The sequence below is a fragment of the Rissa tridactyla genome, chromosome W, assembly GCF_028500815.1.
Source record: "Rissa tridactyla isolate bRisTri1 chromosome W, bRisTri1.patW.cur.20221130, whole genome shotgun sequence".
Taxonomy (NCBI): Eukaryota; Metazoa; Chordata; class Aves; order Charadriiformes; family Laridae; genus Rissa; species Rissa tridactyla.
In genome coordinates, this window is record NC_071496.1 from 28,173,904 (window position 1) to 28,186,530 (window position 12,627).

At 43.0% G+C, this 12,627-nt stretch overlaps 1 protein-coding gene across 1 annotated transcript in view; it reads left to right on the forward strand.

The window, feature by feature from the left end:
* The window catches only part of LOC128902116 (tubulin-specific chaperone A-like), a 65,564-nt gene extending 58,094 nt beyond the window's left edge, over positions 1-7,470 (forward strand). Inside the window, exons 3-4 of the mRNA XM_054184507.1 lie at positions 4,696-4,782; positions 6,395-7,470. Coding sequence (XP_054040482.1) covers positions 4,696-4,782; positions 6,395-6,475 — 168 coding nt within the window. The 3' untranslated portion in view covers positions 6,476-7,470. The remainder of the gene's footprint in view (positions 1-4,695; positions 4,783-6,394) is intronic.
* The last annotated feature ends 5,157 nt before the right edge of the window (positions 7,471-12,627 follow it).

The window sequence follows — 12,627 nt, forward strand, 5'->3', positions numbered from 1 at the left end:
CAAGTTTTGCCCTAGATTCTCTGAAAAGAAATTAGAAAAAGGTTTTTAAACCCTTTCTCTGAAAAATGACTTGAACTAAGAACTTAAGCATATGGCACTTAAGAATAATGATAATGTTGTACTACAAAAGGCCTTCCTGTATGCATAAATATATTCTTAGCCATAGCTTATTGTCCCTTTTGTGATGACAGTGTTCCCTTCAGTGTGGCAGCATTAATACTGAAAGAATACAACATAGGAATGACAGAATGAAGTAAGCCATTTAAAGTGAAAGCCTTTTGTTGTAGGTTATCCTGAATGCAGAAGAGGTTTCATACTTAAATATCTAACCTACTTTAATTTCTAAATAGATTTAACATTATTACCCTCTTTTGATCTTACAGGCAGACAGTGAGGAGCTGGAGAGTAGAAGTCTGAGGGCAATGAAGAAAGATTTCAGGGCCTTGGGACGGCTTGTCAAGGGTTCGGGAGCACAAATTGTGTTCTCCTCTGCCCCTCCAGTTTTGGGGACTGACGAATGGGTGAACAAGAAAATCGGACAGATCAACATCTGGCTCCAAAACTGGTGCTATGAGCAGGGCTTTGGGTTCTGTGATCATAGTTTGATCTGCAGGACACCAGGCCTGCTTGCTAAGAATGGGGAAACCCTATCCCAAAAGCGGAAAAGGGTACTAGGCCAAGAGTTAGCAAGGCTCATGGACAGGGCTTTAAACTAGAAACGAAGGGGGAAGGGGATAAAACCAGGCCCACTAGTAATGAGCCTAGGGATAAAGGGCCGAGGATGGGGATGAAATTGGTAGCCCAGCTCAAGTGCATCTACACGAATGCACGTAGCATGGGCAACAAACGGGATGAGCTGGAAGCCATTGTGTCACGACTGGAATGCTGCGATGAATGGCTATAAGCCCTTCAGAAGGGACAGGCAAGGAAGGAGAGGTGGGGGTGTGGCTGTGTACATTAGGGAATGTTTTGATTGGATAGAGCTAGATTCCAGTGATGATAAAGTCAAGTGTTTATGGGTAAGGATGAAGGGGAAGGCAAATAAGGGAGATGATCTTGTGCTGGGAGTATGCTATAGACCACCCAACCAGGATGAGGAGACAGATGAAGTATTCTGTAAGCGGCTGGCTGAAGTCTCGCAATCGCCAGCCCTTGTTCTGGTTGGGGACTTCAACCTGCCAGCTATCTGCTGGAAATACAACACAGCAGAGAGCAGGCAGGCTAGGAGGTTCCTCGAGTGCATGGAAGAGAACTTCCTGACACAACTGGTAGGCGAGCCTACCAGGGGAGGTGCCTCGCTAGACCTACTGCTCACAAACAGAGAAGGACTAGTGGGAGATGTGGTGGTCAAAGGTCATCTTGGGTTTAGTGATCATGAAATGGTCAAGTTTTCAATTGGTAGTGATGTAAGGAGGGGGGTTAGCAAAACCTCCACCTTGGACTTCCAGAGGGCGGACTTTGGCCTGTTCAGGACACTGGTTGAGAGAGTCCCTTGGGAGATAGTCCTGAAGGGCAAAGGGGTCCAGGAAGGCTGGATACTCTTCAAGAAGGAAATCTTAAAGGCCCAGGAACAGGCTGTCCCCAAGCGTTGCAAATCTAAAGGGCGGGGAAAATGGCCAGCCTGGATGAACAAGGAACATCTGATGGGATTTAGGAATAAAAAGAGGGTTTACCACCTTTGGAAGAAGGGACAGGCAACTCAGGAGGAGTACAGAGATCTCGTTAGGTTATTCAGAGAGAAAATTAGGAAGGCAAAAGCCCAGCTGGAGCTCAACTTGGCCACTAACATTAAGGACAACAAAAAAAGTTTTTTATAAATACATCAACAAAAAGAGAGCCAGGGAGAATCTCCATCCCTTACTGGATGCCGGGGGGGAAAGTTGCAACCAAGGACGAGGAGAAGGCTGAGATACTTAATGCCTTCTTTGCCTCCATCTTCAATAGTCAGACCAGCTATCCCCAGGGGGTTCAGCCTCCTGAGCTGGAAGATAAGGATGGAGAGCAGAACAACCCACCCATAATCCAGGAGGAAGTAGTCAGTGATCTGCTTCTGCACCTAGACACACATAAGTCAATGGGGCCGGATGGGATTCACCCAAGAGTACTCAGGGAGCTGGCAGGAGAGCTCACCAAGCCTCTCTCCATCACTGATCAACAATCCTGGTCAACAGGGGAGGTACCAGATGACTGGAGGGTGGCTAATGTGATGCCCATCTAAAAGAAGGGTCGGAAGGAGGATGCGGGGAACTACAGGCCTGTCAGCCTGACCTCGGTACCAGGAAAGATCATGGAGAGGATCATCTGCAGTGAGCTCTCACGGCAAGTGCAGGGCAGCCAAGGGATCAGGGCCAGCCAGCATGGGTTTAGGAAAGGGAGGTCCTGCTTAACCAACCTGATCTCTTTCTGTGACCATGTGACCCGCCTTCTGGATGCAGGGAAGGCTGTGGACGTTGTCTATCTGGACTTTGGTAAGGCCTTTGACACCATCCCCCACAGCATTCTCCTGGAGAAGCTGGCGAATCATGGCATAGACAAGTGTCCTCTTCGCTGGGTTAAAAACTGGCTGGATGGCCGTGCCCAGAGAGTTGGGATTAATGGGGTGAAATCCTCTTGGCGGCCGGTCACCAGTGGTGTCCCTCAGGGCTCAGTTTTGGGGCCAGTTTTGTTTAATATCTTTGTCAATGATCTGGATGAGGGGATTGAGTGCACCCTCAGTAAGTTTGCAGATGACACCAAGCTAGGTGGGAGCGTTGATCTGCTTGAGGGTAGGAAGGCCCTACAGAGGGACCTGGATAGGCTGGATCGATGGGCCAAGGCCAACTGTATGAGGTTTAATAAGGCCAAGTGCCGGGTCCTGCATTTTGGTCACAACAACCCCAAGCAACGCTACAGGCTTGGGGCAGAGTGTCTGGAGAGCTGCCCAGCAGAAAAGGACCTGGGGGTGCTGGTGGACGGCCAGCTTAACATGAGCCAGCAGTGTGCCCAGGTGGCCAAGAGGGCCAACAGCATTCTGGCTTGTATCAGGAATAGCGTGGCCAGCAGGAGTAGGGAAGTGATCGTGCCTCTGTACTCGGCACTGGTGAGGCCCCACCTCGAGTACTGTGTTCAGTTCTGGGCCCCTCTGTACAGGAGGGACATTGAAGTGCTGGAGCGTGTCCAGAGGAGAGCTACCAGGCTGGTGAGGGGTCTGGAGACCAAGTCATATGAGGAGAGGCTGAGGGAGCTGGGCATGTTTAGCCTGGAGAAGAGGAGGCTGAGGGGAGACCTCATTGCCCCCTACAGCTACCTGAAAGGAGGTTGTAGAGAGGTGGGTGTTGGCCTCTTCTCCCAGGTGAATAATGACAGGACCAGAGGAAATGGTCTGAAGTTGCGGCAGGGGAGGTTTAGATTAGATATTAGGAAGAATTACTTTACTGAAAGAGTGGTCAGGCACTGGAACGGCCTGCCCAGGGAGGTGGTTGAGTCACCATCCCTAGAGGTGTTTAAGAAATGTCTAGATGTGGCACTTCAGGGAATGCTCTGAAGGACAGAGATTGTAGGTTGTTGGGGTTTTTTGGGGGTTTTTGTTTTGTTTTGTTTTGTTTTTTTTGGTTTGTTGTGGATGCCGAAGAACCTGCAGATGGGGCACCCGGAACGAGCCCTGGAGATCTCATTGCTCTCGTTGGTGGCAAACCATGGGATAAGTAAAACAAGCCCCAGCTGCACAGGACCTGGGCCATGATAAGCAGAAGAAGAAGAGAGAGTTTTGCCAGGTTGCTAAAGATAAGAAGAAGAAGAGAGAGTGCTAATGGCCGGGTTGCTAAAGATAAATAGTTTGTCTTTATTTACACCATATATGGTATGTGTTGTGTGATCACATGATAAGGATGTAGCAAGGGAGAATGAGTAGCTCTGTAAGGAAAGGTACTTAAGGAGGCTGTTGCCTAAAATAAAGTGCCTTCACTTGTGCACCAAAACGGAGTCCATGACTAATTGCCACAGTTTGGTTTTGGTTTTTGTTTGTTTGTTTGTGTGTGTGTGTGTGTGTGTGTGTGTATGGTTGGACTCGATGATCTCAAAGGTCCTTTCCAACCATGAAGATTCTATGATTCTAACATTATTGAACAACTCCACACACTTTTTCTTCTCAGTAGTTGGATTTCAGATCCAAAAGTGTTCCATGAAATGTTCCCTTGTATAAATCTGAATTTTTCCTGTAGGAGGAGTCAGGATGTTCAGATTCAGTGGGGTGCCAGTTTAGAAATTTTATTCAAAGTGCATGGTGAGAATAATCTTTCTGACCAAATGAAGCACAAGGATAAGTAATAACTTTTTATGCATGATAAACATCAAAAATATGAGCTTGCTGGTCTTTGCTTTTAGTTTTTCTTTACCTTTCTCTTTCAGTCAGAGCTTCCTGCAGTGTGCACACAATGTGATCAATAACTCAATAACTTTTTTCATACAGTAATTATTTCTATGTGGTATTATCTGAACACAAAGCGAATGGAAGTGTCCTGTAAATTAACAGAGTTTAATAATTATGCTAAGTGTGTCTTTTAATAAAAAGCCTATTCAGAAAATAGGTACCACTGTCCTTAAGTTCCTAGATGGTGACTGGACTACTGATTTTTCAGAGTAAAGACTTACCTTAAAAAATAACGTTCCTATCTATCTGGAATACATTCTCATTTCATTGGCTTCTAATTTTCACAGATTGAGATCTTACAAGAGTCACGAATGATGATTCCAGACTGCCAGCGCAGATTAGAAGTTGCACATGCAGATCTTACTCAACTACTAGTAAGTGTAGCACTAAAATCCACTGATCAAGAAATGCTGTTGTTCCTTGATGAACTTGGATAAACATGCTTATCTGTACTGCAATTGCAGCATATTAGAACTGGATTTAAGAATTACTTTTTATAGGTCCCAAGACTAACACCCTATAACATACCAATATTTCATTTTAGATAACTGTCTTTACAGAATTGGTCTTCAGTCTTATAAAAACTGCGTGTGTTAGAATATTAGAAGCTGTCTTTAAGGGAGCGCACATTCAACATACACTTAAATACTGAACTATTAGAATGGACTCTGAATTCCTGTGATAGTTACATGATCAGAAAAAATAGTTCATTTACTTTAGGTAGTCTTTCTAGATCACGTAGATGTATATAATATACTTGTAGTGAACTGAAATAGTCAAAATACTTTTCTTACTATTATTATGCTATGGACAAGAAACAAGACAGCTGAGTCCTGTAAGGGACTCTCTCTCCTTTCAAAGAAGTAATGCAAGGCATACCATACCGCTTGCCATAATTCATAGTATATCTGTTATTAAGTACTAGCACGGCCACTCTCGAGTCTTTGGTCGCGTTCAGTGAGAAACTGAAACGACTAGCTACTTAAACAGTGCAGTTTATTTAAACAACAGATATACAGGTTCTTTAGGATTGCCGGTGATAAATACACTGTCTGCAAAGCACGTGCAAATGAAAGTATTGTTACAGATACAAAACACGCGACAAAGTTATAAACAATACAGCCTGGCTCTAAATGTAGGATAGAGGTTCTCTAGAGAGATTTCTAAGTTTCCCGAGGAAACACTCGGTATAATCTAAGTCTGACCCAAAGGCGTCCCTGTGCGGGGGAAGAAAGGCTCAGCCCGTCGACTGGTCCCAGAAGTCAGTGATGGAGTTCTGACTTGTTCGTAATGGTGTCTTCCTTGGGTATCCCCCCTCTCTCGGGCTGTTTTTATACTATTTTTTTAACTTCAAAGTGGAGTTTGAGTGACTTTAGTCATAAATACTTTTATTATGATTGGTGTACTCAAGGAGGAGTGGTCGCACCTCGGGGGCGGGTAGCCTCTGGGATGGAGGTGTGTTTTGGTACATTGTGGTGAGCAAAGTTCGCACAAAGGACAGCATTTCATCAACATTTGATGAAATGTTGGCTCGGGTAGCGTGTAGGCCGCTTATCAGTTCCGTAGTACCATCTTGTTCCCATATCTGCTATTCGTCACAAGGGAAGGCCACGGAACAAGCGTGTTCCGTTCCATCCCTCGTGTAGTTTCGCAAACAACCTTGTACAGGGAATCGCAGATGTTGCATTCTCCGTGTGCCAGCTGTGGCTGTATTCTACCTCAGAAGCCTCTTGATTTTATGACTTTCCTTAATGTGTGAACAATGCTGTACTTTTGTATTCTTGGCCAATTTAGTAATTATTCCACACCACCTGACAGCCATTATCCTGGACCTTAAGCAGGACAAAAGAAAATTACCTGTGCTTTGAATTATGTAAAACTAGTGTTTTCAATAATGATATATCCCTTGTTTCATAGTTTCCTTCTTAAATTTAATCCCATGTCCATTATTTTCAAAGTACTCAAAAGTTTTGTTTTTAATTCCAGGAAAATGAAAAAGAATTGGAAGAAGCCGAAGAGTATAAAGAAGCAAGTTCTGTACTAGAGTCAGTGAAGCTGGAATCCTAGAAGTTTTTCAGTACTCTCTTTATATGTGTTAGCACTGGGTCCATTCCACACTTTCATTTGACTATGGCTCTTGTTACTATTGTTGGCTTACTAAGGTTCCCTTTATGCAAACTGGCCTTTCTCTAACTGCAAGATGCATCAAATAAATGATGTTCTGAAATATCTGTGTGTTCCATATTCAGGCAGAATGGAAACATTTCCAGTTCACCTCAGTTACAGAAAGGAAAAAAAATAAAACCTATTTAATGTAAGCATAATAGTGTAATAGCTAATATACAGAACTTAATCTAAACAATTCAGGCTAAGAAAGTTTAGCTATGTAAGGGACCAATAAATACTTTAGAGGCACCTTATATTTGAAATAAGCCGTTATAGCATAACAGTCTGTACTGAAAGAAGAGATGGAGTAAGTGACCCTTCAGTGTCACCCATCTTTTTTCTGTGATGCAATTTATTTGTAATTTTATCAAGTATTACTCCTTGTTTATCTTTGAGCTCAAGACAGAATTAAGAGCCAATTCCAAATCTTTCTCAATTTGCTTAGGATCAATTTTTAGAGCCCAATTCACACAATTGCCATTGATCAAAATTCTGTTACTTTTTCAAGAAACAGAATTTAGCAGATGACTAGTATGTTGTCAGTTGGATCTGTTGGTAAGATTATGGACTGAATGCTTTTCCTGAAAGCACCTTGTCTTAAGTGAGTTTCTTTGAACAAAGCTTAAACCCCAGAAGCTGAAAGAGAACTAACAGGTAAGGGAACAATGCTTAATCTGCCTAGAAGACCAAACATGTACAAAAGCTGTGGTTCTTACAGAATGGCTTCTCTAAACAGCCAAGAGTAAGCTCTGATGAACAAGAAAGTTTTTTACATTAGTTTTTTTAGTATGAAAGTTTTTTGGCATATTCCTTAAAGGCAACACAAAGCACAGTGTACCTTTTGTGTGGTGCTATATTGAATACTCTTTATTAAAATTTTTTGTTAATTTGCCTGAGTTTGGGTAAATTGCATTTCCATTACCTCCGTGTACCTTACTCTAAATGTGCTTAATAAGTCTACTTCTTCATCACTCCTAAGCACTGCTCTGACAGATTATCAGCACTGCAATATTTCTGATTGACTGCAGAATGACCTACTTTTGAAGTGACCCCAGACCAGTATTAGCGCTAAGAGATAAAAAGCATTTGTGACAACACTATGGTTTCATAAGAGTATATGCACACCTTCTTACCAGCATTGTGTCCTAGGCACGTAACTGCCAAACAGACACTGCTCTTTTCACAAGGTAAATGAACTGCTGAGAACATCTGTCTTTGCATACTCGTTTCAGTCAGTTTCTTCTATGAACCTTCATCAGGAACAGCAGCTGGAGCAGACAAAGCCTTCCTTAGCTGACTGACTACAGTCAGCATAATAGTAACTATGCTTGCAGGGCCTTGAGTGGAGTGTGAGGAATAAATACTGAGCTGAAAAGGGGGGGGGGTAGTCAAGTCTGCCAGTAAGGCAGAATTTAAAATAAAAATTACTCTTCTTCAGAAGAAATAATACACATTTCTCAAAACCAAACACACAGAAAAAGGATATGCAGTTGCCAAGTACCACATGCAGATCAGCATGAAATCTGAACATAGGTGGGACCTGTAGTGGCTGAAGGGAAGTAGCATTGTGGTATGGCTTAAGTTGGCATTTAGAGTTAAGGGTGCATGGGACTGAGTAGTTAACATATAAAGCAGACCCCAGGGAAAAGTTTCTTGGCGCAATAGTTTCTAGGGTAGAGTGGTTTCTCGTGTTTGCCTATATATCTCTGTCCAAGCTATTTTCTAGCTCCCTCTGATTACATCATGAACTATCTATTTCTTCTTCCCTCTGAGTTCTCCAGAAGACTGAGCGTATTCTGTTGTACAGAAAATAGCCAACCTCACTAATGAAAAATCAAGGTATGTTCATACCTGAAATTATTTGCTCTTTTCTTGTCTCCAGGTGTCCCTGAAAGTGTCTAACTTCTGAGAAGATAGCAGCATGATATCTGTAAAAACTATACCAAAAAATTGTGACAAGGCAGCAATAACATAGGGCTGACCCTTGAAGGGCGATTGGCAAATCCATGCAGGTAATTCATTACTCATGCTAGTAGAACAGTTTATCCAGTGATATATTATGGCAGACTAAATTTTTCCAGCAGTGCTCTGAGTGGCCAGATACAAATTATTCATATAGAAGATGATTTTTGCTGACAAAACATTTATCATTTAGACTGGGGCCAATTTCCATAGTGAAGTAAAATACAGAAAATTAAGCCCAAGTAGTAGTCCTCTTGGATCCCAAACTCAAAAGGCAATAGCACATCAAGTGACACCATGTTATTTCTAATTTTAAAGTTACCTACTCTTTTTGGAGATACGTAGTCTGCATTAGCAGATACAAGAGACCATTCCAAAAAAGAAAAGTCCTTTGGGCAACATTTTTGACCTGTCCTCTTAGAACCTTGACACTAGCTTTACTGATGCCTTTCAAAGTCTACTTAATATTGACACAAGCTGTATTTACCCTTACTATGACGATACATGTTCATTTATCACTTAGAAGTTTTCATACTACACTCTTATCATGAATACATTTTTATGCCCTGGACATTTCTCTCTTGCTGGCAGAATAATTTTAAGAAGTTTCTCAATTATTTGCCATCTGAACAAAGTGTTTGTTTTACTGGAAGGCCATAGCAGAACAGGAGTCCAAAAAGTTATTTTAGAAGAAAAAGGTAGACAGAAAATAACAATTTCTAAGTAAGTTATCATTATATCATAACAGTCCCGTGCCCATTGCTCTGATCACATGCTTGTTAGCTACTACCTGCTTTTAAGTTTACCTTTGCACAGTTAAGATTCTCACCCTTTGATTCGTAAGATGTGCTGCATCTGAAATACAACTACAAAACAAATTTGATATCTTCACCTGGAAACTAATATTTCCTCAAGTCCTCAGTTATACTGTATATTCAAAACTGAAAGTAGTTTCAAAACTCAGTTTGTCCTCTAATTTAAACTCCTTCCTTCACTTGAAAAGCCTCCACAATACAAAGGTAATTTCTTGCAACTGGCTAACTTGCAGGCCAGTTGCCTTTTTTTATGTTACTAAAAGTGTTTCAATCAATACAAAGCACTTTCTTCCCCAGCAATAATTTCGTAAGGATTCTTTGAAGGTAAGTTTCTTACATTCATAAAAGTAACCATGATTCTAAAATAAAGCTTCTTACAGGCCTCTAATACAACACATCTCAAAATATACCGCATGAAAAACAAACTGTGCTTAGCACCATATTTTGGGTTGTTTTTACAGTGTTTATGTTCTAGGAGGAAGATCCAGGAAAAGAACTTAATTTTCTTCTGAAAACTACATGTTGTAGTTCAATGCTTTCAAGAGGATCCAGGAAACATGCACACTTCAGCACAAACTGTAGGAAGCACACCATTAAGCCACACATCCCTTCCTCACTCCTGTTCTTCCAGCTCCAATTCCAATAACCAAGCTGCACCTTTCTCTGTCTGAGATTTTCAGCTGTGGTGGGTTGACCTTGGCTGGCTACCAGGTGCCCACCAAGCCACTCTTATCACTCCCCCCTTCTCAACTAGACATGGGGAGAAAAATACAACGAAAGGCTCATGGGTTGAGATAAGGACAGGGAGATCACTCACCAATTACCATCATGGGCAAAACAGATGCGACTGGGGAAATTAATTTAATTTATTGCCTATCAAATCAGAGTAGGATAATGAGAAATAAAAACAAGTCTTAAAACCCCTTCCCCCCCACCCCTCCCCCTTCTTCCTGAGCTCAACTTCACTCCTGATTTTCTCTACCTCCTTCCCAAGTGGTGCAGGGAGACAGGGAATGGGGGTTGTGGTCAGTTCATTATGCATTGTCTCTGCCACTCCTTCCTCCTCACACTCTTCCCCTGCTCCAGTGTGGGGTCCCAACCACAGGAGGCAGTCCTCCATTAAGTTCTCCAACATGGGTCCTTCCTGCAGGCTGCAGTTTTTCAAAATGCTCCAGCGTGGGTTCTTTCCATGGGGTGCAGTCCTTCAGTAATGGACTGCTCCAGCACAGGCTCTCCGCGGGGTCACAGTCTCCTTCAGGTGCATCCACCTGCTCCAGCATGGGGTCCTCCAAGGGCTGCAGGTGGATACCTGCTCCTCTATGGGCTGCAGGGGGACAGTCTGCCTCACCATGGTCTTTACCACGGGCTGCAGGGGAACCTCTGCTCCGGCACCTGGAGCATCTCCTCTTCCCTCCTTCACTGACCTGGGTGTCTGCAGGGTTGTTTCTCACATATTCTCACTCCTCTCTTGGCTGCTGTTGTGCAGCAGGTTTTTTTCCCCCTTCTTAAACATGTTATCACAGAGGCTCTACCACCATCGCTGATTGGCTCAGCTTTGGCCAACAGTGGGTCCGTCCTGTTGGGGGACATGGGGGCAGCTTGGGGCAGCTTCTTACAGAAGCCACCCCTGTAGCCCCCCCCCCCCCCCCCCCCCCCCCCCCCCCGCTACCAAAACCTTGCCAGACAAACCCAATACAGCAACCCTGAACCTCTGCTTAGAGTCCAATTAGAGTCCAATGTCTACATCAGTTATTTCTCCCAAAACACAAGCAGAGGATACAGCTGCCAACTTCATCCTTTTACCCTTTTATTTATTAGCCAAGCAGCTACCACTTCCCTGAAATGTGGAAATCTGTTCTTATAATTGGCCACGCTATACTACAGACCAACTAACAAGACAACTGAAATTTTACATTCAAAAATAGATTTTTGGGATGACTTAAGTATGGGGAGCAGGGGAAAGCACAATCTGGTCCAAAAGCACTTGCACAAGGAATATCACTATGTACAGGTCATTTCTGGCCATAGCTTACTAGCATAAAAGGGATGAAACTGAATAATGTATTTTTCCCCAATCAAAAATAGTATTCATTGAGTTGAATTAGCTGAATTTCACTAAGGTCACACAGCATAGATTAAAAGGAGATTTATCCATTGAAACACAGTTTCAGAAAGGACAGAGACTTAAGTAAGCCTCCAACAGAACAAGCCTGCTTCCCCTATCCTGTAGGCACATAATTAGCTACAAAAAAGGACTACAGTGTACGTCTCCAGGGAGGTTATGCTCCAACTTCCCTTAAGAGAAGGTAAGAGCTAACTGTACATGAATATTTTGGGTTAAATCTACAAAAAGGATAAAGGTGGTACAGTATGTCCTGTGCTAAATGCTTTGAGGTAGGAAAAGGACCGACTGCAGAGTACAGAGCCAAACAGCCCAGTACCACTGAATCTAAGGGCAACCATTTCATAGATGTCTAATGCTCATGGATCTGCAGAATATAGTGTACTCCATGCTACAGACACTTCTGACACACTCTGTCAGATTTTGGACTTTCAGGCATGGGAAAAGTTTGGGCTTTCAGAATGGCATTCACAAAAGGCAATAAACTAAGCAAGAAGTTTCTAGTCAGCAGGAAGTGTCAAGATTAGAAGCAGGAAAAGGCAGGCTTTATCTGCCATCTAGAAGACCTATTTTCAAATCCTTTCTGCTTAACCCAAGGCAAAGGCTTGAATCCAGATCTGCCAATTAAAAAAAAAAACAAAACCAAAACCAAAAAACTGACACACACACACAAAGTTGCTCTATTTCCTTACGATAATGTACTGGTTTGGCAACCCACCTTCCACACCCGTAGTGAAAACCTTCAACTCTGAGGTGCAGTCAATCATCTCCCACACTCCTCCAACACTGACTGAACTAGCTTTAAAAGCCCAGACTGAGAGCCCTTCCACAGAATACCTAGCAGCCACAGTTCAAAACATTCTCTTGGGGGGGTGGGGGAGGAGAAGGATTGAAGTCCTTAGTCTAAATCAAGCAAGCAGAGGGGTTCTGATCCCAAAAAATGCTTAACTAATGGACAATACCTGCCACTCGTTCCTAATAGACGGGTCCTCAGAATTTCCACATAAGTAGGACAGGTGGGTGCACAGCCCCTTACACCAGGTAGTTACCAAGAGTTTACTACTAAAATTGAATGTTCTGACCACCCAAAAAGGTGCAGTTCTGTTCAACTGATCTATATGACGAAAGAGGTGAAAGAAGTATGCATATCAAAT